The sequence below is a fragment of the Atractosteus spatula genome, chromosome 26, assembly GCF_055471065.1.
Source record: "Atractosteus spatula isolate fAtrSpa1 chromosome 26, fAtrSpa1.hap1, whole genome shotgun sequence".
NCBI lineage: Eukaryota > Metazoa > Chordata > Actinopteri > Semionotiformes > Lepisosteidae > Atractosteus > Atractosteus spatula.
In genome coordinates this window covers 1,075,524-1,102,137 of record NC_142731.1, presented here as the reverse complement: position 1 = coordinate 1,102,137, position 26,614 = coordinate 1,075,524, and the positions used below count along the sequence as shown (strand labels likewise).

Below are 26,614 nucleotides of genomic sequence, written 5' to 3'. Positions count from 1 at the left end.
AAGACCTGAAATCTTTGATAAACCCGGTGAAATAAAAACGTACAACACATGTCACAGGACCTACGATGAGGAAAAAAACCATCAAGGAAACAGTCAAAATGTAAACAATAGACAAACATACCTAACTGTATTAACACTTAAGGAAAGAACAAAGGATCCCAGGATAATATCCTATGGCCCAGAAAGTAGTCTGATGGGTCTATTTGGGTTTTTCCCAATCAAACGTTTCTCAAAACCATATACTGGTACTATTTTTAACTGGATATTTTGCTTCATAGCAAATGTGTATTCAAATGTTGGTTCATAGCAAATAGTGTCCATCTGTTGATTATAATGACCCACATTAGTGATTATAGCTTCTAATTGAAGGAAATTGCTCTTCATCTGGAACCTACTGGTTTCGTGGGTCCAGAGCCAGCCCTCGTGGACTGGTGATGTTGTCACTCAGCAGCACAGTGCGGAATCTGCCTTCCAGAGTGGACACCTCGATCACCTCCAGCAATGAGTCAGTCCAGTAGAGGTTCCTGCCCACCCAGTCAACAGCAATGCTCTCTGGTGCTGTCACCCCACTGGAAAAGACCTGGAAAGACCAGGGACACACAACTGAGTAGGTTGCAGCCACTGAGCTAAGCACTAAAGAAGGATTTGCTGGAGTGGTCTGGATAAGTGCTCTCAATTCTGTACATATACTAATTGCATTTTCCTCTGTGATGGAAACCCTCCTTTTTTACCACCTGCTAATCAGCTTAAACAACTGGATATCAAAGACTTCCAGGCGGAAAATGTTTGGAATGGCATCATCAAACTCCCTTGAGGATCACAATCCAGCAGGTCTTTTAAAATCAACAGCTTAAAGCCAAAATAATATCACTACGGTGATGCAAAAAAAGGCTTACAAAATACTTCCAAACAAAAATGTGAATTTAATGTGTGCAAATGGAATACAACAGCTATCTTGGGCATCCTACCTCTTTGGTGTCAGTACCATTCTGCAAAGCACTCCAGATTTTCTTCTGTGATGCATCTGCCCAATAGATTCTGCTGGTGACCCTGTCAAAATCCACTGCCACAATATCTGATCCACCTAGAATCACAGGCTGGATGATGTTGGGCTGAGCACTGATATTATCTGAGATGATCTGGTCCCTCCTGGTGACAAGGAGTAAAGCATCCCTTGGATCTAAAAATGCACAAAATCTTTATTAAAAATAACAATACATAATCATATCACTTTACAACACTGCATCACTGTGCAGGGCTTGTGCTGTCAGTATTGTACCACATTCCCATTTCTTAAGTTATGAATAGTATTAATGTGGCACAGCGGTTAGGGTTCTCAAATTCCATGGGTTCAAATCCCAGGCAAGACACAGCTGTTGTACCCTTGAGCAAGGCAATTACAGTACTTGCAGACTGTTCCAGTAAAAAACGCAGCTGAAAATGTGTGTGTAAGTCACTTTGGAATAGTGCATCAGTTAAATAAAGTAAATGTGTAACATATTCCTAGAAACCTGAAACCCTCCATGAGTTTCCATTAACAAAGAGGAAAAGCACCTGTAGCTTTGCAGACTCTGCCATTAGACTCTAGAGTATAACCATCCTCGCAGTAGCACCGGAAGGAGCCACGCTCATTGTAGCAAGCCTGGCTGCAGGTCCCAGGGATCTGGCACTCGTCAATGTCCACACAGGTCTTGGAGTCGTTTAACAGCTGGTACCCGGGGCTGCAGGTGCACTGGGCTCCAAAAGGCCCCTGCACACAGCCATCAGTGCAGCCCCCATTGTTAACAGAGCAGTCGTCCTCATCTGCAGAGAACAAGCGCCAAGTTTACCCACCTTGCCGAGCACCTTGGATTAAATCCGTGTTAGACATTAAATCAATTTAGCTAATTTCCAGTTTACGACTGAGTAAAAACAAGAAGAGCCTGAAGCTCTCAGAGAAAAGGATCTGACAGAGACTAGTCACGCCCTGAGATCCCGGGGCAGGAGGCCAGGGAGGAGACCTGTACTCACTGCAGCTGGGAGACTCGTCCGCTCCATCTGGACAGTCTCTCTGCCCGTCGCACAGCCGGTCGATGGAAACGCACACCTGGTCGGTGGGGCAGAGCCACTGACCGCTGGGGCAGCTGAAGGGGGGCGTGGGGCAGTGCCGCTCGTCGCTCAGGTCCCGACAGTCGTTTTCGCCGTCGCACACCCAGGCTTCGGACACGCAGTTCCCGTTGTCGCACAGGAAATAGTTGGGGCGGCAGGTGTGCGGTGGACACCCTCTGTGCTCGTCGGAGCCGTCCTGGCAGTCGGGGTGCCGGTCACACTCCCAGCTCTCAGGGATGCAGAAACCATCACCCTGGCACTGGAACTCATGGTCGTGGCACATCCCCGGGGCCCGGGTGGCTAAAGCAAGGCCATACATTTCCATCAGACTGGCATACTGAGGCACACCAACTTTCAGACATTCATGCCATCTTCCCTACACCTGACTTTTTCTCTTCTGGATGTGCTGCTGGACAGATATTTAGAGGAAAAGCTAACACTTGAGCCCCAGGTTAACTTGAGCGCCCCCTGCGGCTTTGACTTACGACATCCCAATTCGTCGGAGTGGTCCCTGCAATCGAACACGCCATCACACCTGTAGCTCATCAGGATGCACTGGTCTCCACTGGAGCAGGCAAACTGAGTCACAGAGCAGCTGAACACTGTTCAGACACAGCAGGAAAGACACAAGAAGCACTGCTGAGTGGAGTGGAACAAAGGAGAACTTGGACAACCTGCCATCAACCAGAGCACAAACATACTTGAGAAAGCAATGTGCTGGAAGCAATGTTTTACACAAAGGCCAGTGTCTCTCAGTACTGGAAAATTCTTTAGCTGAGTTGTTGAAAATCTCATCTCCAGATTACAAGATATTGCAACATGAAAACACAGAAAACGTGAGAGATAGTAAATCAGTCATAGTCAATATCATCACTAGTAATCATCAACAGTAATGATGCATTTTTTATTTTCGGTGAGGGATAATGTTAAGGCTGTTGTGACAAGAGCTTGCACTGGCACATCATTCTGGGAGAGAGAGAGAGAGAGAGAGAGAAACCAGTCTTCACTCTTACCGCAGTCCTTCTCATCTGAGCCATCTGCACAGTCCAGGTCTCCATCACACACATACACGTCCGCAATGCAGCGATGATCGGGGCACAGGAACTGGCCGGGACGGCAGGTCCCAGACACATCTGGAAGGAGGAGAGCACCCCGGGGCAGGAGCAGGACAAATGGCAGTCAGGCATAGTTACTTCAGCCCTCCACTTCTCCCTTTTTTAAAAGGTGCTGTGACACTTCAAATAACATTACACATTCTTGCCACACTTGGTTTGCACTATCTGATGCACACCTGCACTTACAAACTTAACGCAAAGCAATATTCTTAATTTTAACAGCTATCCCAAAGAGACTCATCAAATCCTTCCACAGACACATGGAGCTAGAAACTTGGAGAACATGGCGGGTTAGTATGATTTTCATTCACAGCCCACAGAATTTAGGGCTTCTGTTGAAAACAATCAAATTTCAGTCATAAGTCAACTTATATTACTTATGTTAGTAGAGCATAGTGATGGCTGGATGTTGCACAGATCTGCTTTTCATTCACAAAATACTCAAACTGTGAACGAGCAAACATGACACCTGTAGAATAAGATCTAAACCTACTTTATTACAAATGAGTCTTAACATGTAAAAGATGTTTGACCGGGCAAAGATTCCTTGAATTCCTGACTTCCCACTTTCAGAAGAGTCTGAGAAAACGACAATGCTGATCCATGGCTCTGCTATGATTCTCTGTGCTTATGATGTAAAGCATACAAGGGTGTGCTAATGAATTTGTGCTCCAAGATGTCCTTTACAGTAAGTACACTCTATTTTGACGAGGTGCCCATATGACTTTCACAGAGATCAGCTGTGCTTTGCCTCCTCTAGCAAGGCCATGCCGCTGCTCTACAGACTCACCACAGTTGCGCTCGTCAGATCCGTCTTCACAGTCGTTCTCAGTGTCGCACAGCCAGGCGCTGGGGATACATCTGCCGTTGTCACAGCTGTAGTAGCCATCCCGGCAGGAGACCGGCCCCTTGGTGGGACAGTGGTCTTCGTCCGTCCCGTCTCCACAGTCATCCTGGCCATCACAGTGCCAGGCGGAGGGAATGCAGTGGCGGTTCCCACAGGTGAAGGCGATCGGAGAGCACGTCATTTCTGCAACAAAAACATCTCATAACAAATATCCAAGCCTCCATCCAAACATGGAGTTTGTGGAGCCTGGAGACCTTATTCTCTTGCTTTTCACTTTTCCTGCCACCAGCCTCCACAGGCAGCTACTTGTAACATCATCAGAGATGGACGAGTATTCTTTCACTTCTAGCAGCGCATCCTTACCTCCCTGGGAATTTTAGTTCACCTGACTGAAACACACTTCTGCACAGACAAATATGGACAGGCTTAATACTTAACCTCCCTGATTTCCATTGCGGATCTGGGTCTTATTACAAGCGGGTCTGCAGCTGCTTGTCTATGCAATGCTCTTGGGATAATAGTTCTGATTAAACATTGCTATCCTTGGGAACCCTCACCGGGAGCGGTGCAGTTGGCCTCATCCGACTTGTCATGGCAGTCTTGGATGCCGTCGCATCTGTAGGAGTTGGGAATGCAGCGGCCCTCGTCACAGGGAAAGGAGTACGCCCCACAGCTCTGATCTGGGGGCTCCACAGAGTCATCCGGGATGCAGTCGCGATGGTTCTGCTGGAGTTTCATGCCATAGGGACAGCCACAGTGGCGACTGAATGGCACTGGAAAGCAGAAGTGACTGCAGAAGCCATTGGGAGTGAGCGCCCCATTGCACTGGCTGTTGATAGCTGTGAATTTCAAGACAAAAAATGTATAATACTGACTCGTCTGTGGCGATATGCCAGATAAGTTTTAAATTTACTAATCTTTTTGAGATTGTCAAGAGGAACAGTTCTCGTTCCTGAAAAGAAATGCAAGTAAACTTCAGCAACTTTAATTTCAACCATTTGCTAAAAACTATTTTAGCATTGATTATCACTTTCATTTAGTTTTCATTCGTATCACTCCTGAGATGAATTCTCTATTTCCACGAAAGGGAAGGTTGCCATTAGTGCAGATGTACTGTTTTCTGCTGTCAAACACTAGGCATTTCTTGATCCAAACAGCACTTCTCTCCAGGATGTCCGTCTCACCTGTCTGAACATCAGCACTGTACACCTTCACACTCTTGAGGTCCAGGATCCCCTGGCGCATGGGCAAGAGGCTGCCGCCATCCCTTTTCCGCAAACGGTACACAGTTCTGGTCCTCCAGTCAGAAACGTAGAGGTGATCTGCATGGGAGAGAAGAAAACTCCAACCTCACCAGAGATCCTGGGACAACTGTCTTTTCAAAGAGCACATGGTCACCCATTCTGGTAAAAATAAAAAATCCTCATTCTTAGTAGTAAATTGTTTTTACAAAATACTTTGCCTACCCATCCATCCATTGCTCCAGTTTCCTCCCATAGACCATGAATAAGCTGGTAGGTTAAGTTGCTTCTGGGAAAATTGGCCTTGGTGTGAGTGTGTGCATGTCTCAGTTTGCTCCTGTCTCCCGTGCAATGGACAGGCTTCTCATCCAGGGTGTTGAATGCCTTGCACCAGTTACTTGCCGAGATAAGTTTAGACCCCCTCCCCAGAAACCCTGAATACTTTGATTTAAAAAATGTCTGTCTCACGAGTACAGATTCTCGAATATGAAATTAAGTTCAAGTTCATCATGGAATATGATATGTCACATATACTGGTGTGTGACCTAATGAACGATCTAGACGCTCAATATTTATTCCTGCAGCTAAATGTACTGGACAGCATCTCTACTGCGAGATACCTCCCTTATTCTCCTGGCAGTTTGGAGTATCAGAGAGACCTTGTGCGTCTTTGAGCCCAAATTATCAAAAGTGACATGATTGGAAAATAAAGAAACTGATATTCTTTTAAATGGAGGAGGTGTGATATTGAATATGAAAAATTCAACACCTAAACACAAATGATCCATCATAAAATCCATAGAAAAATGGATTTCTCTAACTACCTTAATGAAGTCAGGATTCAAAAGTCAGTTTCTGCGATTTGCAATTGAAGTGCTTAAAAACCTTTTGAATGATACATTAATTCATTCACTGATTTTGATAGTGTGGAAAACACAAAACAAGAATGAAGACTGAAGACAGCCAATACAAAGTCAATACAAAGTACCCCCATTAGTTGCCAAAATCATATTTAGGGTTGATTATATCCTTGTGTACTTCTTCAAACTGTCACGTGTGGATTAAAGAAAAAAAATACCACATGTGTTTCAGTGAAAATCCTTATCTTGTTGACAATAAAAATTAACTAATATCTCAGACAAAAAGTCTTCAATTTTGCAACTCATGTGTTTGACAATTGTGGACCAGAATTAAAGACGTTCCTTCTCTCAGTATTGCTCACCCAGATATAAAGATAAGCTGTAGGGATGGGTGATCTGTCCCAGGTTCGAGAACGTCTGTCTGTCCAAGCCATTCAGGTCACTGTGCTCAATCCGGTCAAACAGAGCGTCCACCCAGTAAATCCTGTCCACCCTGTTCCAGGAAACATCGACCTAGAACTCACATCTACAACCTTTGCAGATCAAGCAAGTGCACAGTACACTGTAAACATTTAAGATCAAAAACCACAAACCACATAGGTCTATAAAATCATGGTATTATATTGGATTACTTGGATTTATACATCCGTCTACTGTATACCACACACAAAGCAAGAAGACAAATGGAATAACAAGAAACAAAATCACAGCCAGATGAAAGAGCTCAGAGTCATATCTGAGTTGCCCTCCTGATTTACAGGATAAAATGCCAATATCACCTTCTGTAGGCATTCCAAGAACTAAGTTTTATCATTTCTGTGTAGCATTTTATCTGCTTTAAACCTACAAAAGTAAATTAATCTTATACTGGTTAAAGTATTCTATAGAGTAAGGATTTCCATACCCAGAACCATTTTGCTCTTTCAAGTTACAGTATATTCTACAAACACTGTTGTAAACACCTGTTTAGGGGGTTAGGATTAACTAATCCACATGCACAACTCGGGTGTCCTCAAATCTGACAGACTAGACAGATGGATCAGACCAATTCCCATACATGTAGTCGATGGCCAGACCATTAGGCCAGCCCAGAGTGGTGTTGACAATGGGCTGAGCATTCGTGCCATCACCCCAGGCCCTCATGATGGTGGCAGGCCGATACCAGTCTGACCAGAAGAGGTAGCTGAAGGAAGAGATAGAGAAGCATCAGAGATGACATTACAGAGGATTGTGCATGAGCAGGCACACACTGTTTAGCTGTGCTTGAATCAAGGTCTCTGTGGCAAAAGAGAAGAAGTTTGAAAACTTGCCCGTACTCAGGGCTCTAAGCGTGTGACCTCTTTCCTAATATATTGGAAAGTATAACCAAGCAAACATGTAGGAGATACAATAAAGTAACTTTTTGTTCCCATCTCATACAATTAGCTGTTAAAAGTTGTCTAAAGTAAGTTAAGTATAACTAACTAAACTAAAAGTAAATGGTAATTTCATGAGTGTCACTGTAATTTATACCTCACAAAATAAAACATTACTGTCTCAACCTTTCTAAGCAAAGCCAAATATTTCAAATGCTCTTAAGCAAATGAACAAACTTAACTGACCTTACACACCTCGAAATGATGGTGAGCTGTGTTTAGAAACATAAGCCAGTGCAAACACTTGGGGTTGAACACACGGCTGTCGGTTTTCATTCCAGATGATCTTAATTACTTAATTAAAGCCTTAGTTGAACTAATAAACTGGTGCTTGATTGGGACATTTGCGGGTACTTTTTCAACTCATGAGTTAAATGGCTATCTCCAATAGGATTAAAACCTGAAAACATTTACACAGTTCAAACTAATCATGTTATTAAGGATTAAATGCCTTAACTGACAACTTGGCTGATAACAACCCAACAGGTGATCGTGTCTCCTGGACCAAGACTGAGAAGTGTAGTCTGGGCACAGGAAGAAGCAGACAGTGGCTCTCTTTGCATACTCGTGGATTTCTGTGAGCTGCTGAGATCTCTGAATAACAACAACATCCTCACCCTGCCCCTGGATGCACCACAATCGCACGGGGATTTTGAAGATCCTGGACAATGTCTCGACGCGACTTGTCCGTCACTCTGTAGGCGGCAATCAGCCGAAAGGAAGTGGATGTCCAGTACAGAATCTTGGAGGTCCAGTCAAAGGCCAGGCACTCAATAAAACCTGTATGATGGCCATTCAGAACCTGCATACCTGAATATACACCAGCGTTAATCATTTGTGTGTGTTGCACAACTCCCAGTGACAATTTAGTTTATTATTAATATTGCCATTAATATTAACACTACCACAGCTATAGGTGGAGTACAAGAAATCAGGATTAATCAGGATTAAATTTCACACTGATGCAAAAAGCTTTTGGTATAATTTAATTAGTGAACTTTTAAAGACTAAGTGGTCCAAACACAATTGGAAGCAAAGTTACATAAAAAAAAGGTATTCCAGATTTTACATTTTTCCCCATATTGATGGGTCATTGGCAGGCTGCTCAGCACATTTTGTAATTCAACTCATTAATCTCAAATTGCATCAAAGATTAGGCAACACATCCTTCCCTAAAGATCTTTCAGATCAAGAACTTGTCTCAGGATGCAGTCAAATCTATATACTGTATGATATAAAGGAAAACAAATCAGAGCTGTAGATTAGGACTTTTCTCATGGTGGCTAATATCTTATTGAGAGCTAATTGGACTCTACTTGAGACACTGAGAAACAAAAGATTGGCAACACTGGACCTACTGTATGTCAGCTCGTCACTACATGAGCCCTACCTGTGCCATTGACTCCAGCCTGATACACAACTCCTCGCATTCTGTCAGCAAAGTAGATGGTCTCCTCTTTGCCATCATAATCCACGCCAGTGAAGAAGGAAGGACTGGCAGTCAGGGGTAGAATAATATCCTCTTGCATGGACACATTCAGAGGGATCCCCCGGACAGCAACACCAGAGGACATCAGGAGAAACTCCTTCACCTCTGTCAGACAAAGAGCAGTGAAGACCTTTGTGCCCTATTTACAGCTGCTAGGTCCACAGGCACTGGGGATGTCAGGACCCCTATGCCAAAACAAATTAACCTGTAGTAGGCTGATGAGTATCTGCTTATAATGTGTAAAAATATGGATAAAACTGAAGTAGCAAATGTGTATGTAATTGTAATCCTCTGTTTCAAATAAGGAGATAATTTCCACCAAGAAGAGGTACTTTTCTCCTTTTCCCTTTACTGGAAAACCCTCAAATTCAGTTCAACATTCAATTATCTTCCTAAATGTATAGTATAGGGAGAAGATCATTCTCCACAATAGCTAGAACACCAGTCTATTGCAGGGAATACACAAACCTATTATAGATTCCATGGCCAGAATTTCTTTGGAAGAGAATAGTGCTTGGAGACAAATACAGGAGGAACATGCAAACTCTACAGACCAGTTTCCCCAACTCCAGCCCTGTTGAATTTTTAAAAACCGACTGGTCCAAACACATTTGGGAGGAAAATGTTTGTTTTTAATGTCTCGAGAAAAAGTACTTTTAACTAAAGAGATGTATCAGGCATGTCCAATCTATGACCAAAACAATTTACCAAAATAGCACAGGTGACTGGTTACAAGGAATTTTAAAATTTGAGGAGTGAAACGGTTTTTGTGACGCTGTTATTTAGGTTATCATACAGGTATAAAACACATGGTAAATGCTATGAGAATATGAGCCCTTGGATATTCACTCTCACTTTGGGCAGCTGAAGGGATACGTACTGAAACAGGTACGCCTGTCAGGCTGCAGGTCATAGCCCATCCTACACTTGCAGCGAAAGCCCAGGCCATCATTGTCAGTCCTGTGACTCAGCACGCAGATCTGCTGGCAGCCTCCATTGTGGCGCCCACATGGATTAATAACTGAATGGATGTCAAAAGGAAAAGAAGGTTAGGGTCATTGTTGTCCATTACATTCCAGTGTATGAACAGATGGGCTACAAGCAAAAAAGTTTCTCACCCACTTTCTGATTTGTCAAGAATTGACACACACAGTCACAGACATGTAGTGTCTGACCTAGGCTGAGAAGCAAGACTTCTGCACATCTGTGTCCAGACCACTGCCAGGTTCACTCAAACTTGCCCATTCACTCATGTGAGCCCCATAGGGCAGGAATGTTCTGTCATCCTATGTTTCTGTCACATACTGTATGTTCTCGGGCTTTATCAGCATATTTCAAACCTAAGTATCTCACTTTTCATTACCGAAAGGCTGCAGGACGGAGTGAGAGATGACCAAGTGGTTGGGCTGGTCTGTGGTGCGATACAGCAGCTTGGGATTGCTCCCGTTAAACCTGTTTGCCTGAATCACCCCCATCTTGGTCCAGTCGGTGAAGAAGACGTGGTTCTCAAACAGTGCCACTCCATAAGGATGGGGCACATCTGCACCCCCACTCAGAATGGATTTCCTAAGAAAAGAGGAAAAAAAATCAAAACATTATGGATCATCAAAATTAATTCTATGTACATTGAGCTTTTCATTTTAAAAGATGCCCTTGTCCCATCATACCTGTCTAAGCCATTGTAGTCAACTGTTTCAATGTAGTCATAGTGGCTGTCTGTCCAGTATACTCTCTTGGTGAGGATGTCCAGCGATATTCCTGATGGTGATCCCAGCTTTGACTTCACTAGATCCAGCCTGTTACTGCCATCCATGAAGGCTCTCTCCAACTTGGGCTCATTGTTAAAATTGCTCTTGTCTGTGAAGAACATGTACCTGTGGAAGAACGCAAAAGCACAGATTTGTCTTCCACCTGCCATAAGTAGTCTATTCCTAATCTTAATAGTCTTCACGTCAGAGTTTTTTTCTGGTTTCGGTAACAGCAAGTAGACTGAGAGCATGTGACTCTCCCCAGATGGGATAATACTGACAAAAAGTGTTTGAATCAGATCTCTAACTTATAAAGACCAGCTCTTTCTTCTGTTCCTGAATTCTGCAAGTGAAGGATCGATGGGTAAACTGCACAGAGCTGCACAAGCAAAGTTGACGTGCTTATAGCTGAAGACATGCATTTGCACATTTGACATGCCTTTAGAATGGGAAAAAAACTAAATAATTAAAATAAGACACCTGATACTTTGGAAGGCATGATCCTCACCAGGGCAGGTGGAATGAAGACCGATCACCTAATAATTTATAAAGTTTCTCTGATGACTGGATCTTTAAAAAATATTCAGTGTACAGTATGTGAACAATTACTTTTATATGCCCATTCCAAACATGAAATAAAGCCAAGAAATGGATAGAAAATTCTCTCTTCAAAAGTTGGTATCCCTGACCTCACCAAAATCTGATATTTGGGATCAACATACAGCATGAATAAAGAAGTATTGCTTGCAGACAAGGAAGTCTTTCTGATGGTGCAAAGAAAAGGTCATATGATGTTTGTGATGGACCAATGAAAGGTCCATCACAATATCAATCCTAGTTCATCTGTTTGAGCAGGATGTTTGTGTGCTTATTCAATAGAAAGACTACAAGAGCTGAACAACAGACTGCACAAGCAAGACAAAACCCAGCGAGATGTTTCTATAAGAGTTTGTAACATTAAACTCATCTTTGCTCTGGTAATGACCATATCACTGCCACAGCAGGTCATCAGGATAGAGCTCATTCTAGGTCCTGTAGCATTAAGCGAATTAGAGGGCACAAGATTCCCTTTTCCAGATTGGACCTACACAGTTGGGTGGACTGGGGTAGCTAACGTCAACTACCTTACTCAAGGTACATCAGCAGTGCCTGAAGTCATGAGTCTGACTTGCTTACACTTTGTGGCTTGGCTACCCATGTCACCTGTAATTTCTACCTATGGGCACACCTGAAAGATCAGATATTTCTGGATTACCATATTTGAATTGTATTGGATCTTATTCTGTTTCCGTCACAGTGTATTTTTAAAAAATTGACTTTATGCTTTAAATGAAGTATGAATTTTTAATGTTCGGTAATAATTCAGATTCTAATTTGGTACATTTTGCCCTAAATTATTAAAATATAACAAGCTTGTGAAATGGTCATATTAATAATAAATCTTTAGACGTCATTCAGTTAAAAAAAAGTGGAGGTAATGTTTCTACTGAAACAAAGCCCTCACTGGTGAAGCGCACACACAAAGTCAAGGACTGAGACCGGTTACCTACCCCACTGTGGGATCCAGAGCCAGTCCATGAGGGTTCTGGAGGTTCTCTGCTATCAGGGTGACCCTGTTTCCACCATTGTAGTCACAAAGGTCAACCCTGTCCACTGCACTCTCAACCACATACAGTTTGAAGTTGATCCAGTCCACAGCGATGTTCTCTGGACTGTCTATGGACATCGACAGGACCTCTGTCATATCTGTCCCATCAAATTTTATGGAGTACACCTGGGGAAACACGTGGACTAGATCAAGGCATGATGTAGCAAGCAGAGTTCTGTCTTCCCTAGGTGTCACTGTTGTTAAAGTAGTTTTTCTTTCCATGTTTAAGTTCCGGACTTCTTTTAAAGATAAAGTTTTATGTGGTTCTTGCTCTTGTTGCATGCACAGGGTTTTGGACATGAACAGGCGTTTATATTTCATTTAAACTCCCCCAGAAAAGAGAGGTAAAGAAAGTGTTTTGAGGCATCAGGGCCCAATGACATACTCATGGGATTTGTCTGAGATTAGTTCCAAGCTGGGGACAATAGGAATGAAACAGTCTTCATCTTCTGGAAGTAAAAAGAGCACTAGAATCTCACTAGATCACAGCACAAGAATATGCTTGAAAACAGAATGAGAACGGCTCCAGCCTTTTACTGTAGAAAAGTCTGAAGGTGTAGTTTTCAGAAACCAGATGCTTTCCCTGTAAGGCAGGAATCACTCAGCAGAGGGGCATGAATAGCAGGTTAAACCCATTAGATATATATCAATACAAACCTTCTTGCTGGTTTTATCTGTCCAGAAGAGGCGCTGGCTCACCCAGCTGTAATCGACTCCCACAGCCCGCCCTTTGCCCTGCGAATGGACCAGAACCCGTACGTTCCTGCCATGAACGTCCCCAATCATCACGTCTCGGCCGTTAGAGAAAATGAGCTGGGGAAGGCCAGCTGCAGGCAGGCACAGAGAGCAGCAGTGTTCAGGCTCATTTATCAACAAATCAACCTACCTGCTCTCCCAGGTGTGTATTCATGCAGCAGACATTCTAATTAAAAGATCTACCATAAACCTGATTGTTATTAACAGTTTTTCACAGTTAGACAAAGGACAGTGTAATCAAGTACACGCATTACTGCACCCCAAAATCTCCCCTAAAAAGTGCACAACTTAACTGACCAAGAGATGCAATGCAGGTTTTAATTTAATAATACCTTTCTTGCAGATTAACATCTAATGAAGTACTTGTTATAACCGATATTACACAAAGCTCCATTAACCCTTTGTTTAAATGACTGGGGCAAGGAAATAAAGACATTGTGTTCCTCACCTGAGTTATTGGCTTTGCAGTGACGTCCCTGTTCTAGAAAGTACCCACTGGCACAGCTGCAGACATGTGTGCCAGATCGATCCTCACAGAACTGGTCACACATCCCCCAGATGTTACAGTCATCATAGTCTGTGGGTGCAGTAGGAGCTCAGTATTATAACTGGAGTATAAGTGAAACATGAAACTATGGACACAGATGAAAAATTTGCACAAAAGCCCGTGGGAGTCTTAAAGAAATGATAGGAAAAGATCCATGGATCCAATAAAGTCTGGAATGAAACAAGCTAAATGGCTTGAATGGTCATGTAGAAACTTTCCCATCTTCTTATTTTCTATATGTAAGACCTGCCAGCTTTCACCCAACCAAAGGTATCGACCCTTAAATGTCTGCTTTGTGAACTAAAATTGTTTTCAGAATTCAGGTCAGAGAACTTTTGTGATCTGTACAGGAAAGACTATGCATGCAGGCTGACTATTTATTAGCCCAGAGGTGCTCAGTTCTGGCAGATTGTAGATGGCACTGCAGGGATGCAAGAAGTCTCACAGCAGCTGAGTGCATTTTTTAAAAACATTTATTACGAGAGGCCTTCTGGACAGCTGAGCAGGGAGGCACCATTTTTCTCTTCTTCCCTCAACTCTAAAGCTCAGAAATTTCTAGCTGCTTTTTATACCCTGAACACAGCTTTAACAGCCTCTTTTGTTACCACAAATATCAAGCTAGGAAAAAGATATTCAGAACATTGCAAAATCCCAAAAGTTCAGCTGCCAACCAAGTTTCATCAATGATTGGAAGGGCTTCAAATATATTTTGGCAGCACCATTTATTTAACTAGAAAAGGCAGACGTGATTTAATGATGCTTTAATTGAGCCAATGTTGACTTCGCTGGATTAATCAGGTTTTATTTCCAAGTCTTTAATTCTTGAGTTAATACCTCCTATAGAACAGGAGTTCTTAAGTCATTACAAGCTCAAGTAAAATTAAATCCACAAGACGCTGTGGCTCTTAAGCATGAAAAAGCTTCTTGTGACGTTTTATTAGTGATCAGTCATTTGCCAGAAACCCCCATCTAAAGAGATTAAGGAAGCATTATTATAACAAATGTTTAAAAAATTTCTGTAGGATTAATTTAAGGCTGCACTAGGAGTGAGCACTAAGCAATTCGTTTTTCATCTCATGTGCAAGACAGTAGAATCAGCACTCCTTCAGACAGACACCTGCGAGAGTGACAGAGCTGAACCAGGAATATCACTGCTCCACCCAGCCTCCACAGTAATTTTATATGGTTGTGGGTGATTTTTTCTCCTATTACAGCTGAGAGTTTGAGACCAAGAGGCTTACCGACACACGTCCGGCTGTCGTTGGCTACGATAAAGCCATCAGGACAATAGCAGGCTCCCCCCTGAGGCGAGGGGTGGCAGCGAAACTCACAGCTCAGCAAGGAGCAACTCTCCAGCCCTGAAAGACACGCTTTTTCTTAATCTGGCTCCTTTCTTCCAGCTTTTTGTCTAGCACACATGAAGCAAAACCCTCCTTAGTGGACAGGTCTTCCTCACTTAGCTGGTTGTATTGATTGCAAGAGAGGGAAAGGAGCAACAGAAAACAGATGGGGGACATTTGAGGAGTGTAACTGGACATTTCGGACAGTTTAATTTTCTAGAGAATGCTCCACAGTTTAACAGCCTTAAGCCTTTAGACAAACCTAAAGTGATACAGCACATAGACCAGGCTGCATTATCCAGAAAGACACATTGACTGATGCTACACCATGAGGGCATGAACCTCTTGAACTTCTTGATGATGTTCAGGTATGCTTTAAGCATTGCAAACCAGAGGTGAGCCAGGTGAGACACACAAGAGACAAGTAAATTACTTGTTGTCAATACACAACAGATAAATTAGAAACACAATAAAACTGACCATATCCAATGTGCATATGAAAATAACAATACTTGTTCATTTAATAATAAATAATGATTCTAAATGTTCTTTCCTTTACATGCGCAGATGGATGGTTTTATAAAAGTCTTTGCTTGCTATGGAAGGGACTCTGGGCTCACCACATGTCAGGTGTGCTGTGGTGTTGGTCTCATCAGTTCCGCCTGGACAGTCAACATGGCCATCACACACCTTGCTGACTGGGACACAGAACAGAGATCCGGGGCAGGGCCACTCCCCAGGATAGCAGTCCCGAGAGCCAGTATCTGAAACAGACAGACAGGACCATAAGCAAGACTCCTAGCACATGTCTGTGGTATGGCCTGGTAATGACGCATAGAAATATCCAAAAAGCATTATTTTTAATGAATTGAAAAGACAGCATCACATCTTGCTTGCCTGTATTTTTTATTTTAATGGTCATCTGAAAAAAATGACAAAAAAGTGTTTAACTGCATATTCTATGTTCCTGCCTCTTCTCAGGTTATAAATAGAAGCAAAGTCTCAAGCAGATACAATATACATCCCTAAAAGACACAAATAGTAACCAGTTGAAGATCTGCTTTCAGATGCACATACTGTATCTTTTTTGCTATCCAACATCTGTTTTTCACTGCATCCAGGAGGAGTACAATTTTCATTCATGTTAAAACTGTGTCACAGCACCAGTCTGAGATGAGCAGCAACATTGCCTTCTGGAGCCATGGCAGGTCAGTTTCCGAGAAAGGGGGGTGTCAGCCCAAGATGGAAGGACGTGGACCCTCTCTCAGGCATGTGCAGATTCGCCCCCCCTGCCCGTGCTCACCACATCCCTTCTCATCGCTGTGGTCCCCACAGTCGTTGAACCCGTCGCACACCCAGGTGTGGGCAATGCAGCGCCCGCTGGTGCAGGTGAACTCGCTGCCACTGCAGCTCCCATACTCTGAGTTCAAGACAGACAGAACGTCAGCAGGGTCGACCACAGCCAGCGCCAGCAGAGCCCTTTTCAATCTCTGCAGTCAGGCTGCCGGCTTCTGTTACAGAATTTACTAGTAAGAAATGGTTACACAGACCTGCCTCCTGAGGCTAAAGTCACACTTCTTAAATATTACAATTAGGTGTGAAGACTACTCATACAGTATATATGCACATGCTCTAGCCATTAACATCCTCATCACTGTTAGCACTTGACTCAGTGATGATCAAGTGGGAGTTTCTAGGAATCTATCTCTATAATAAAATCACCGTTGGCAATAATTTCTCATTGCAAATCTCCCAGGACTTTCATGAATTCTAATCCCTCAGTTTCCATGTTAGATGACCTAAATTCCACTGACATTTCCCTATAATCTCCTTGCCCAGGTCGAGCTGTGGCCTCACCACTCACCACAGCCATGCTCATCGCTGTCATCACCGCAGTCATCCCAGTGGTCACAGACAAAAGACAAGGGGACACAGAAGCCATTGTTGCACTGATACTGGTGCATTGGGCAGTGCTGGGCTGTGAAATAGTAGAAAAATGTGTTGTAGACAATAATGTGTCACAGAGATGAATTCTAGACAGGGGTATGTTATATTGAGGGGAGAGATCTAGACAGCTGTGTGTTATAGACAGTAGTGTTATAGCCAGATGTGTTTGGATGTCACGTTTTACAGTTAGGGCATGGCCTAACCTGTCAGACACAAAATGAACATGTATATTTTGGGTAATATGGATGGATGTTACAGGTTCAAGTGCCTGATACCAACACTGCTGTTGATGTCCTGACCAAGTGACAGAAACAGTAAACCATTTCATTTTCGACTTACTGCAGTTGGCTTCGTCAGAGCCATCCCTGCAGTTCTGGATGCCATTGCAGTGCTGGGAGTGGCTGTAGCAAGCTCCGTTAGCACAGGTCAGCTGAGAGCAGCTTGGGTAGTCTGGGAGGAACAAGAGCACAGTCACCTAAGACAGAGTGTGAGAGTGAACTTTACGGAAAGCATGAGTCAAGTTCAAAAGACCATTTTGGACCCCAGACAACCAAGATCTGGGGACAGACAAATAAATAGAGTACCAGACCACATAACACCTAACTAACTTTTACACCTAACGTCTTTGTGTCACACTGCAGCGAGCTGACAGGGCATGACTTGGGGTATCTGTGGGAGTTTCCGCAGAGCTGAGGGAGCAGCGAGACTGAGGTGAGAGCTGGCAGGCTGGGGGAGGCCAGCAGGAGGAGGGCTGCTGGATGAAGACTGCCCAGAGTTTTGGGCAGCAGGGCCAGGCAGACGAGGGCAATGAGGGAAGAGTCTCATGGTAAACATCAGCAATGTTTGTTTGAGGCCAGTAAACTGTTTAGCTGCTTGGCTGGGAGAGTTAGGGACTTTGAAAAGAGGTTTAGGCAGGAACTCAAAGAAGAGCTTTGGATTTTGTTTTGGTGTTTGGTTGTGATGCATTTTGTGGTTTTCTCCGCACTGCAAAATAAAAGGCAGGGGTATTTTTCTGAACCTTAGAGCTGTGTGTTTGGTATTTCTGTGGCCTGGACCTGCATATTTTAAAGATATGGCATCACAGCACGCCCACACTAGGTAGGAACTGTAGCACAGAAAAAGTCTATAAAAAGTAGATTTAAGAATGCAATAAAAACAATGAATCTGAAAAGATTTTACACTACAGTGCAAAACAGCTCAACTATTTACAATCAAATAGCTGTAATTAAGATGATTGTCTGTCTTCACAGACTGCCCTTTGATACTCACATTTTTTAAATGACATTCTTTTATTATAAAACGTTTTAAATGAAGGAATAACTGTTGTAAAGTTTGCTCAATGACAAGACAAGACTCGTGATTCAGCATACTAGAGATGTTCCACCACCTGAGTTTCTGTTTAAGGGCTCTGGTAATGACGCAGTGAGCCCTGATCATCAAAATACCTATTGCTACATGAGTCAATTTGATTTAATAGAATGCTTTTAATTTTTTACAGCCTCCTTCATTGTTGGTAAGTAAGGATTAAAGAGTCGCACTGCAAATAAAAATTATGAAACATAGTGAAAACCTGTTTTAAAAGTGATTAATTTAATGGACAAGGGTAAAAGACCTAGACCTGCAACTCTATAAACATATACATATATATATATTCATTATTTATCAATACAGTGTTGAAGCTCTTAAATTAGTGAAAACCTAATTTCAGAAGCATGGTAGCAATTATTCCATGTAATGGAGTGAAATGTAGTGTCCATGTACCCAGATACTTTTTTTTTCTCCAACTAACAAAATCGCTTTAAAGCTCTAATCCCCAGCAGAAATAACAAGCCAATAACTCAAGCTGAAAAGACAGTCCCATCAGTACCACAACGGCATCACTTACTGCAGTTGTGTTCATCCGAACCATCCACGCAGTCCTGGACTCTGTCGCAGCGGAAGTTTCCCGGGATACACTGGCCCTCCTGGCATGTGAACTGGCTGGGAGCACACTTCTGGCCATCTGTGGATGGAGAATCTTACTCAACAGGAATTGTATGCATTTCTTCAGTCTGATCTCCCTTGTACTTCTCATGTATATCAAATGGGAACTGCAATGTTATTTTTATATTTCATGGTTAGAAAGAGTTGGCACTGACAAGTGCATTTCAAACAATAATGCAACTAAATGTACACAGTAATATGTAAATTGGAGGTTTTATATCACAAAATAGATTAACTGTTCTGTGATTCACAGCCAGACAACAAAACATCCAGTGAGGTGAAGCAGCCTTACTACATTGTGAACAAGCAGGCTTGTGAATATGTCTTTTTTAATCCAATAGAAATATTGCTCTAGACTTTGAGACAGTTTTGCCAACAAATACACCTTACTGTACATGCAGATCATCTTGGGACCAACCTGTACATCTAATTACATTACTCATTACAGTGACTAGGGAGCAGGAAGGGTTGCTTCAAAATTCATAATTTTAAGCTTAATTCAAAATTAGTAAAATTTTGTGATACTATCAATTGACTTATTTTTCTACCAAGATTGAATAACCATTCTGGAAATTTGTAATTGCAGTTCCCTTTTAAGAGCTTGGGGGCACAGGGCTGCTTTTGGGTAAATTAATATTACATTACTGTGTATTACTGTTATGATTATAGCGGTGGCCTGATCAGCATCTTTCTCTAGTGCCAGTAACTATTCATCCTGCCTGCATCAGCAGGTATATTATCTAGCATGCAACAAGTGTAAGATATGGGCTAAAAAGGGAAGCTATTTACTTTATCTACTCCACACAAAGCACTGCAGTTTCTCTTATCTTAAAAAGTCTGATAACTGAGGTGGCGACACTCAGTGCTTTGCAATTGCCAGTATGTCGTTTCGCTTATCAGCCTCTGCATCAAAGCGGTTTTTGCTACTGGGAAACTACTGCTTAAGGAGTCACTATCTGTAAAAGCTTGCAAAACTAAATATATTTCAGCAACCAGCATTAAATCAGTTGTGGGAGAGTCTTTAATATGATTACACAAAGAGAGGACATGTTGCAAATATCTGCTGGTAGACCAGTAGGTGACACTCTGGCACTAGTGGAAAAATCCTAACCTCCTTCTGTGATCAAGAGTGGATCGCTCAGGAGATGCTGGCTTTTGAATGAGAAATTTAGCTGAAGTCCTGCCTAACTTGTGGATGTGCAAACCCCCCCTGGGCCATTTTTGTAAGAGAAGGGATATTTACTCTTATATCAGAGGTGTAGATAAAAAAAGTAAAAGGTGATAAAATCGGAACTATCCGAATGTCCCCATACGAACTCTCTTGGCTGTTTGCAAAACAGATATAAAACAAAAATCAAATAAAAGGACGTCCGACCTCAGGGCTGAAGTCTGGTGTCTGTCATACTCCTCTGCCACTTCTGCTTTAAAAACTGGTTCAGTATGGAGCTGTATAGACTCCAATATGGGGTTAATTTTCCTTTTACTGAGCCAATACGAATACGTAAAGATAAACAAACTGAATAAGAATAAATCTCAGACGTCCATCTCAAAATGCAAACTCAATAGTCTTAATAAACAATCTTTTCTCACATTTAAAATATGCCAGAGATACTTAAAGCTGTATCTGTGTAATTAAATTGTAGTTAATTCAAAATTCATCACAATGTGGGTTTGGCTTTATTCCTTATCTCAATCCTGTGTGGCCCACAGTGTAATGGGCTGGTAGGACAGGGCATATTTATTTCTCCTCAAACGTCAGTATTAAATTACTGTTAATGAATCATGTGACCTGTGCTCCCATAAAACAGGCCGTTCTAGATTACTTCTCCATAAGAAAACATTAGTTGTATAGACAGTTGGTAAAAGAGGGCTTTGAAGGGACCATATAGATAACGTTTTGTTCTTTATAACTTCACAGATATAGCTCCGTAGAGTCAAGTGACAGCCAAGAACAAACCTGGATAGTCTTCCTTCAGGTTAGCAGATAAAATAATTAGGATTTGCATTGACTCAACCAATCAACAAAAGTCAACGTCGTCTGCCAACCACCCTTATGGCATTGTGAGAGTTAATGTGAACTATCTCCAGTATATTCAAATGATCAGCATATGACAAGCAATTTTAAAATGCTGATAACGGCAGTACTTCAGCTGAAACATTAGTTTCGTGAGAGGTTGAATACTCCTGCTTTGTGCATCCACACTGACCAGCTTTAAAGCTGGGACTCGGACCGATACCCACTGCAAGTTCTCTGCTCGTCCGAGCCGTCTGGACAGTCCTCCTCACCATCACACACGAACAGTATGGAGATGCATTCTTTGCCCTGCACACAGGTGAACTGGTCTGAAGCACAGGAATGGGCAGCTGAAAGGGACACATGCAGAGCAGCATTACTACACCATCCAGCCCACCCTTGAGCCTCCTCTTTTAACACATCAAGACAGCACAACTATGCTCAGAGCCAACTAGAGGAGAATGGCAACAGTGTCACATGACTACAAGTGCCAGCAGGCAGCAGGGGATGCCGATCAAACCCACGATCCCCGAGATCAGCCTGCACCGAGTTAACAGCTTCACCAATTGCGCCACTCCGAAGGTCCCCCAGCTATCATTTTTACGATCTCATTATCAACAGGTATACTATACTGCGATTCTCAGCCTCACTGGCTGTGGATGTACATACAGGACTGTATGTTTCCTCCACTGTTTAATAACATTACAGGTGTGTCTTCTAAATTACTAACGCACCCTGCTTAATACTAACCTTCATTAAGATGATACCAAACTACATTGGAAGCTTATATTGTGTTGTTAGGTGTATAAAACTCTGAATAGAGCAGAAAAAATGAAATGATCTAATGCATAAAAAATTGTGTATAAGCTTCACTGAAAACAAACCAGACTCTTTTAGCGTGCTGAATGTATTGAACAACCAAGTTCTAAAACTCATAATGAAACACCATTTCTTTAAGCTTTATTAAATTAAAAAAGGTGTTGATATTGAATTGATTCACAAAGAGACATAGCACTTATGTAAAAAGCAAGAACGCAATGAAAATGTAAAGTGTTTAATAAACAAAATTGACAATCCTTTTGATTGTAGCCAAATGTCAATGTGTTGTTTTCTTTTTTCTGGAGCATTTCATGCCGAGAGGCTATTAAGGCTGCAAAAAATAAAGTTTGTAAAATACAATCTCCCCTCCGAACTGTACTCATTCTTGATTAAACCTTTCAAGTCTGTGTCCTCCTGACTCCACCCATCTAATTACACAATAGCATTTAATTCTCATTTTTCATAGTGTTTCAGTACTTTACATAGGATCACCAAATGTGAATGGTAACTAATTTCATGTACATTGTAATATACGTATGCAAGAGTACAGATGTCTATTTTTAGTACAAATCTAATATGCAACCAAATAAGTTTGAAAATAAAAAAAGTGCTAAAAATACCACTGAGGAACACATCCCATGCGGAACATCAGCTCAACGTTTCGAGGCCTACCTTGTGCAAATCGCAGGCACTGACCAAACACGATGGATAGGAGGAGGATTCCTCTCATCATCCTGGAATGTTGTTACCTGTTTTATTTCTCTCCTCTTTTTGAGAAAATGTTAATTCTAATGCTTCACTTCAAGCATTGTGGCATCCCTAAAACTGCTCTAAGTACCTGTCCTCCAGGAGCTGGGGCGAACCCTGTGTGGCAATCTTCCCTGCAGAGCAAGGACATTTACACCTTCTCGGGAGTGTGGGGATTTAAATTAACAGACACATATGACTTTTATGGGTTCTCCTTCACAAGGTGGGATATAAGATTAACTTTGCCAGGTTAAAATGTTGATATCAGCAAAATGCGTTTACCGTCTTTGTTGTATACATGGTAAGTTACAAGCACAGCATTAAACATTTCACTTTAAACAATAATGCAATTCTGCAAGATACTTGCAGTATACCCAATACAATAATTATTGTATTCGTAATGTGGAGAACAAGTGCAACAAATACTCAGTAGAGAAAATTTTATAGAGGTTACTGATTGGTTTCAGTTACAATTACAGCTTTGCAGACAAGACATTCATTCTTGTTTATACTTGGGGCCTCTGCATTTAACATAGTGGAAGGGAAGCTCTTCAGTCTTGCTTGCTCTAAAAACAAATTGCCTCCAAGGACATGTTTTGTTTGTGGATGATGGATACATGATAGAGCACTTTGCATTGGTTCAAAAAGTGCTAGACCTTTACAGCACTACCTAGAAGTGAATATCGATGAAAATCATCCATCAGCCTTCCCTCAGCAGAGCACTGGAAAATGGGAAAGCTCTGTAATATCACCGATTTCTGCAGCCACCCCTCCCATCCTTATAATTTTAATAGCTCCTTCATAGTTTTGATTATGAAGTCCAGCACTGTGTCACTGTTTCTCTCTTCAAATTATGACAAGTACCTGAAAGTCCTGCAGGATCCATGATACAAGACAACTGCTGTTCATTCCCCTCCACCATAGTGAAACTTGGACTTCTACCAATGCCACATTAAGATGTTTAAGATGCAATCAGCAGTGATTGCATCAAGTCTTAGGGATCACAGGAGAGGACCAGTGGACCAATGAGGGTGTCTTCCATTGTGCGATATCCACCAGCTTTGAAATGCATTCCAATATCCCAGAATTGCTTACCTCCTCAGGTTCTCTTCTTGCATTTCTCCACTGGCCATCACTCAACTGAAGGAAATGGTACCGAGACCCGTTCAAGGTCACCCTCAAGTAAGGTGTTGACATGAATTACTGGGGGGGGGGGGCAATGATTGGTTTACTTGCCACACCTGCAGCAGAAGGAGGAGGAAACCCAACTCAGCCACAAATCCCACTCCCCATGTGTTAGGCTGCAGCCAGCTGATGGAGACTGGCACTTCCTTCCGCGAGGCCAGAGAACCCACTGCAATAGCCCATTGAGGGCTCGGAGAAGGCTGAAGCCTGGCAGAGACTGCTGAAGTGGAATGAAGACCAGCAGAGATGCAGGATGTAAGGGGGCAACTGAGATCTGACAGGACTGGAGATGAGCTCAGTTGTCAGGGCAGATGCAGACAGGGGTGCTGAGCTGCCATGGGGAAATCTTGTGGGGACCTCTGCCAGGGGTCTGGTGCCGAGCAGATGCATTAGAGACCAGCAGAACAAGTTCAGGACAGCCTCTTTTCAGGCAGATTCAAGGAGAGTATCCCTTGGTGAAGCACGCACACTACCTTGGTTTGAAAGCATCTCACCGACAGAGCAGCAGATCAGTGGCAGAACAGCATTTAAGTAATGGAGCTCCCATTAAATGGATGAAGGGGGCTGTAACAAACCAGTTTAAGCACGTCCAGACTGACCTGCATGGAACACGGTTCCATGTGGGAATGTGCCTGGATTCCAAGGATAGAAGCCTGTCTATAACACTTCTGGAAAGGAGTTTCATGTCCAGGTGAGGTATTTGGATCCCATCTTGGGAGTCAGCTGCAAATGTGCCCAGCTGCACAACTACAATGGTGGCCATTTAACAGGTGGCAGCATTCTACTTTTAAAAAAAAAATACTTAAATGACCAGTTGAATTAGCTTGCCCTTTGATAGAATGATGGGTGCAATAAAGACAGCAATCCCTAACTAAAGTAGCAGAGTTGTGTTATTTGCACTTTACAGTTCTTTGATTGCAGAAGACCAGGATGTTGCAATTCAGTTGGTAACAACCTTGATCCATGCCACCAGACTTTAGCACATAATAAAACAAGCACAACTATCTGTCATTGTACTTCACAGAACCCAACAGGCTTGTACTTTGTGCTTTGGCACAAGACCAGGAAAGAGGAAACTTCATAGATCATAAACAAAGCACTTAACACATTTTGGATTAAAAAATACAACAAAATGATCTGCAAGAATTAACTTTATACCATGAGTTCTGTGAAATAAGAATTAACCTGGTAGGATCTCCATTGTTGGACTTCCATGAGGTTGTTTTCATAGGAACATGTAGTTCACACAAACAGCTAAATAATGGGTGACAAACCTACCTCTATACAGGGCAATCACAACAGAAAACCAAGCCCTTTATACCAGCAATAGACAACAACAATCTTCTACATACAACCAAGGCCTACTTTAAAAAACCAAATACCACCTACTCCATGAATCCTTTACATACCAAATTAAAACCCATGTGAGAATGTGACTCTCAGTCATTCTCCAATTATTTAATTAATCAATTACAGGACCACAGCTGAATCTATTTACATACAATAGAGGGCAAAATGACCTCAAGTGGCAGGTCACCTGAAATTAAGTCTCACTACTCATGCCCTTGAATTGCCCTTGCAGACCTTCCCGATGTCATTGTCCAGGAGTGACTGTTCAACTTGATCTTTATTCTCTGCCTTACACCGTTTGATTTTTTTATGCGTGTTTGAATGTTCTTCCTAGAATCTTTATTGCCACACGAGTACTCTCTTTCTCATTTATCAGTTCCTCAACTTCTCTCATCACCCCCAGTTTGTTTTTACCATAGATTTTCACCCTTTTACATGGTATAACGACATCCTCATAATAACTGATATAGCTAGAAATAGCCTCTGTAACCTGGTTAATGTCTGTAGATTACATCAGAATCTAAAAACATGTCCCAATCAGTGACCCTAAAACGAGCCAGCAGAATTTCACCAGTCTGCCTAGTTATCCGCTGGCCATGGTCTTCCATGGTCCATTTTGTGATGGTTCTCCCATCACAAAACATGCTGCCAGGGTTTGACTGGCCTTTCTCTATAAGGCTGTGATGAACTGGCATCTTGGGGAGCCATGTGCCATCAGTACAGTACTGCCTTTAACCCTCTGCTTCCCGGACAGGCCTCAGCTTGCAACGATCCTTACCAGAAAAAGGCTGCTTATCTTACTGATAATGGATAGATGCATTCCTTGTTATTTTAAATTTTGACATTTAAATTGGACATTTTTAATGGAATCACTTTGACAGTTGCAGTTATGTTATTCATTACTGAAGCTCTGGCCTGCATTGTAAAGAGACTAAGAGTTCTTTTGATGAACTTCAAGAATGATGTTTACATGTATCTGCAGAAGTGGGCCAAGGAAAGGAACTTTGTGTCAGGTGTAGATTCTGGGGCAGTATTGCATTATACACAATCTGGGACATTACAGTACAGACTAGAGTGAATGGTCATCCCCCATTCCAGAGTGTCTGCACATTTTCTAGATTTGTTTACAGCACCAAAGAGCTAAGACAAGTTCTTAAACTGGTCCATTTAAGCCAATAATGAACTAAGTCAGGTCTTCAAAAGCCCATCTGGACCGAAACCCTATAGATACACTGGCCCTCCAGAAGCAGGATTGGGGACCCGTGTCTTTGTCAATACCGCTACAGAACAGAATAAAACCTGATAGGTAACAGTGCTCACTTTTCAGAAACAAATACAGTATGACAGTCTTTTTCAGCATAATCATATGTATTCAGAATATGTGAAAGTCTGTATTGAGGTGAATAGGCACCTCTAACACAAAGCTTCCAACCCAAGTCAAGAAAGAACAAAGATGTGGAGAAGCTCGCCAGATC

The 26,614-nt window shown here is 42.4% G+C and overlaps 1 protein-coding gene across 1 annotated transcript in view; it reads right to left on the bottom strand.

Annotated features, from left to right (window-relative positions):
* Positions 1-23,737, bottom strand: part of lrp2b (low density lipoprotein receptor-related protein 2b) — a 68,443-nt gene extending 44,706 nt beyond the window's left edge. Inside the window, exons 1-29 of the mRNA XM_088905944.1 lie at positions 23,700-23,737; positions 22,696-22,761; positions 21,559-21,578; positions 21,266-21,388; positions 18,927-19,043; positions 17,381-17,491; positions 16,959-17,072; positions 16,398-16,514; positions 15,715-15,858; positions 14,996-15,112; positions 13,656-13,784; positions 13,109-13,278; positions 12,354-12,577; positions 10,723-10,929; positions 10,419-10,621; positions 9,936-10,076; positions 8,957-9,160; positions 8,184-8,376; positions 7,209-7,334; positions 6,514-6,644; positions 5,235-5,372; positions 4,608-4,889; positions 3,994-4,233; positions 3,102-3,221; positions 2,574-2,690; positions 2,011-2,388; positions 1,555-1,803; positions 969-1,180; positions 396-580 (exon numbers count right to left, since the gene is read on the bottom strand). Of these exons, the coding sequence (XP_088762070.1) occupies positions 396-580; positions 969-1,180; positions 1,555-1,803; positions 2,011-2,388; positions 2,574-2,690; positions 3,102-3,221; positions 3,994-4,233; positions 4,608-4,889; positions 5,235-5,372; positions 6,514-6,644; positions 7,209-7,334; positions 8,184-8,376; positions 8,957-9,160; positions 9,936-10,076; positions 10,419-10,621; positions 10,723-10,929; positions 12,354-12,577; positions 13,109-13,278; positions 13,656-13,784; positions 14,996-15,112; positions 15,715-15,858; positions 16,398-16,514; positions 16,959-17,072; positions 17,381-17,491; positions 18,927-19,043; positions 21,266-21,388; positions 21,559-21,578; positions 22,696-22,761; positions 23,700-23,737 (4,616 nt within the window). The remainder of the gene's footprint in view (positions 1-395; positions 581-968; positions 1,181-1,554; positions 1,804-2,010; positions 2,389-2,573; positions 2,691-3,101; positions 3,222-3,993; positions 4,234-4,607; positions 4,890-5,234; positions 5,373-6,513; positions 6,645-7,208; positions 7,335-8,183; positions 8,377-8,956; positions 9,161-9,935; positions 10,077-10,418; positions 10,622-10,722; positions 10,930-12,353; positions 12,578-13,108; positions 13,279-13,655; positions 13,785-14,995; positions 15,113-15,714; positions 15,859-16,397; positions 16,515-16,958; positions 17,073-17,380; positions 17,492-18,926; positions 19,044-21,265; positions 21,389-21,558; positions 21,579-22,695; positions 22,762-23,699) is intronic.
* Between the last annotated feature and the right edge of the window lie 2,877 nt (positions 23,738-26,614).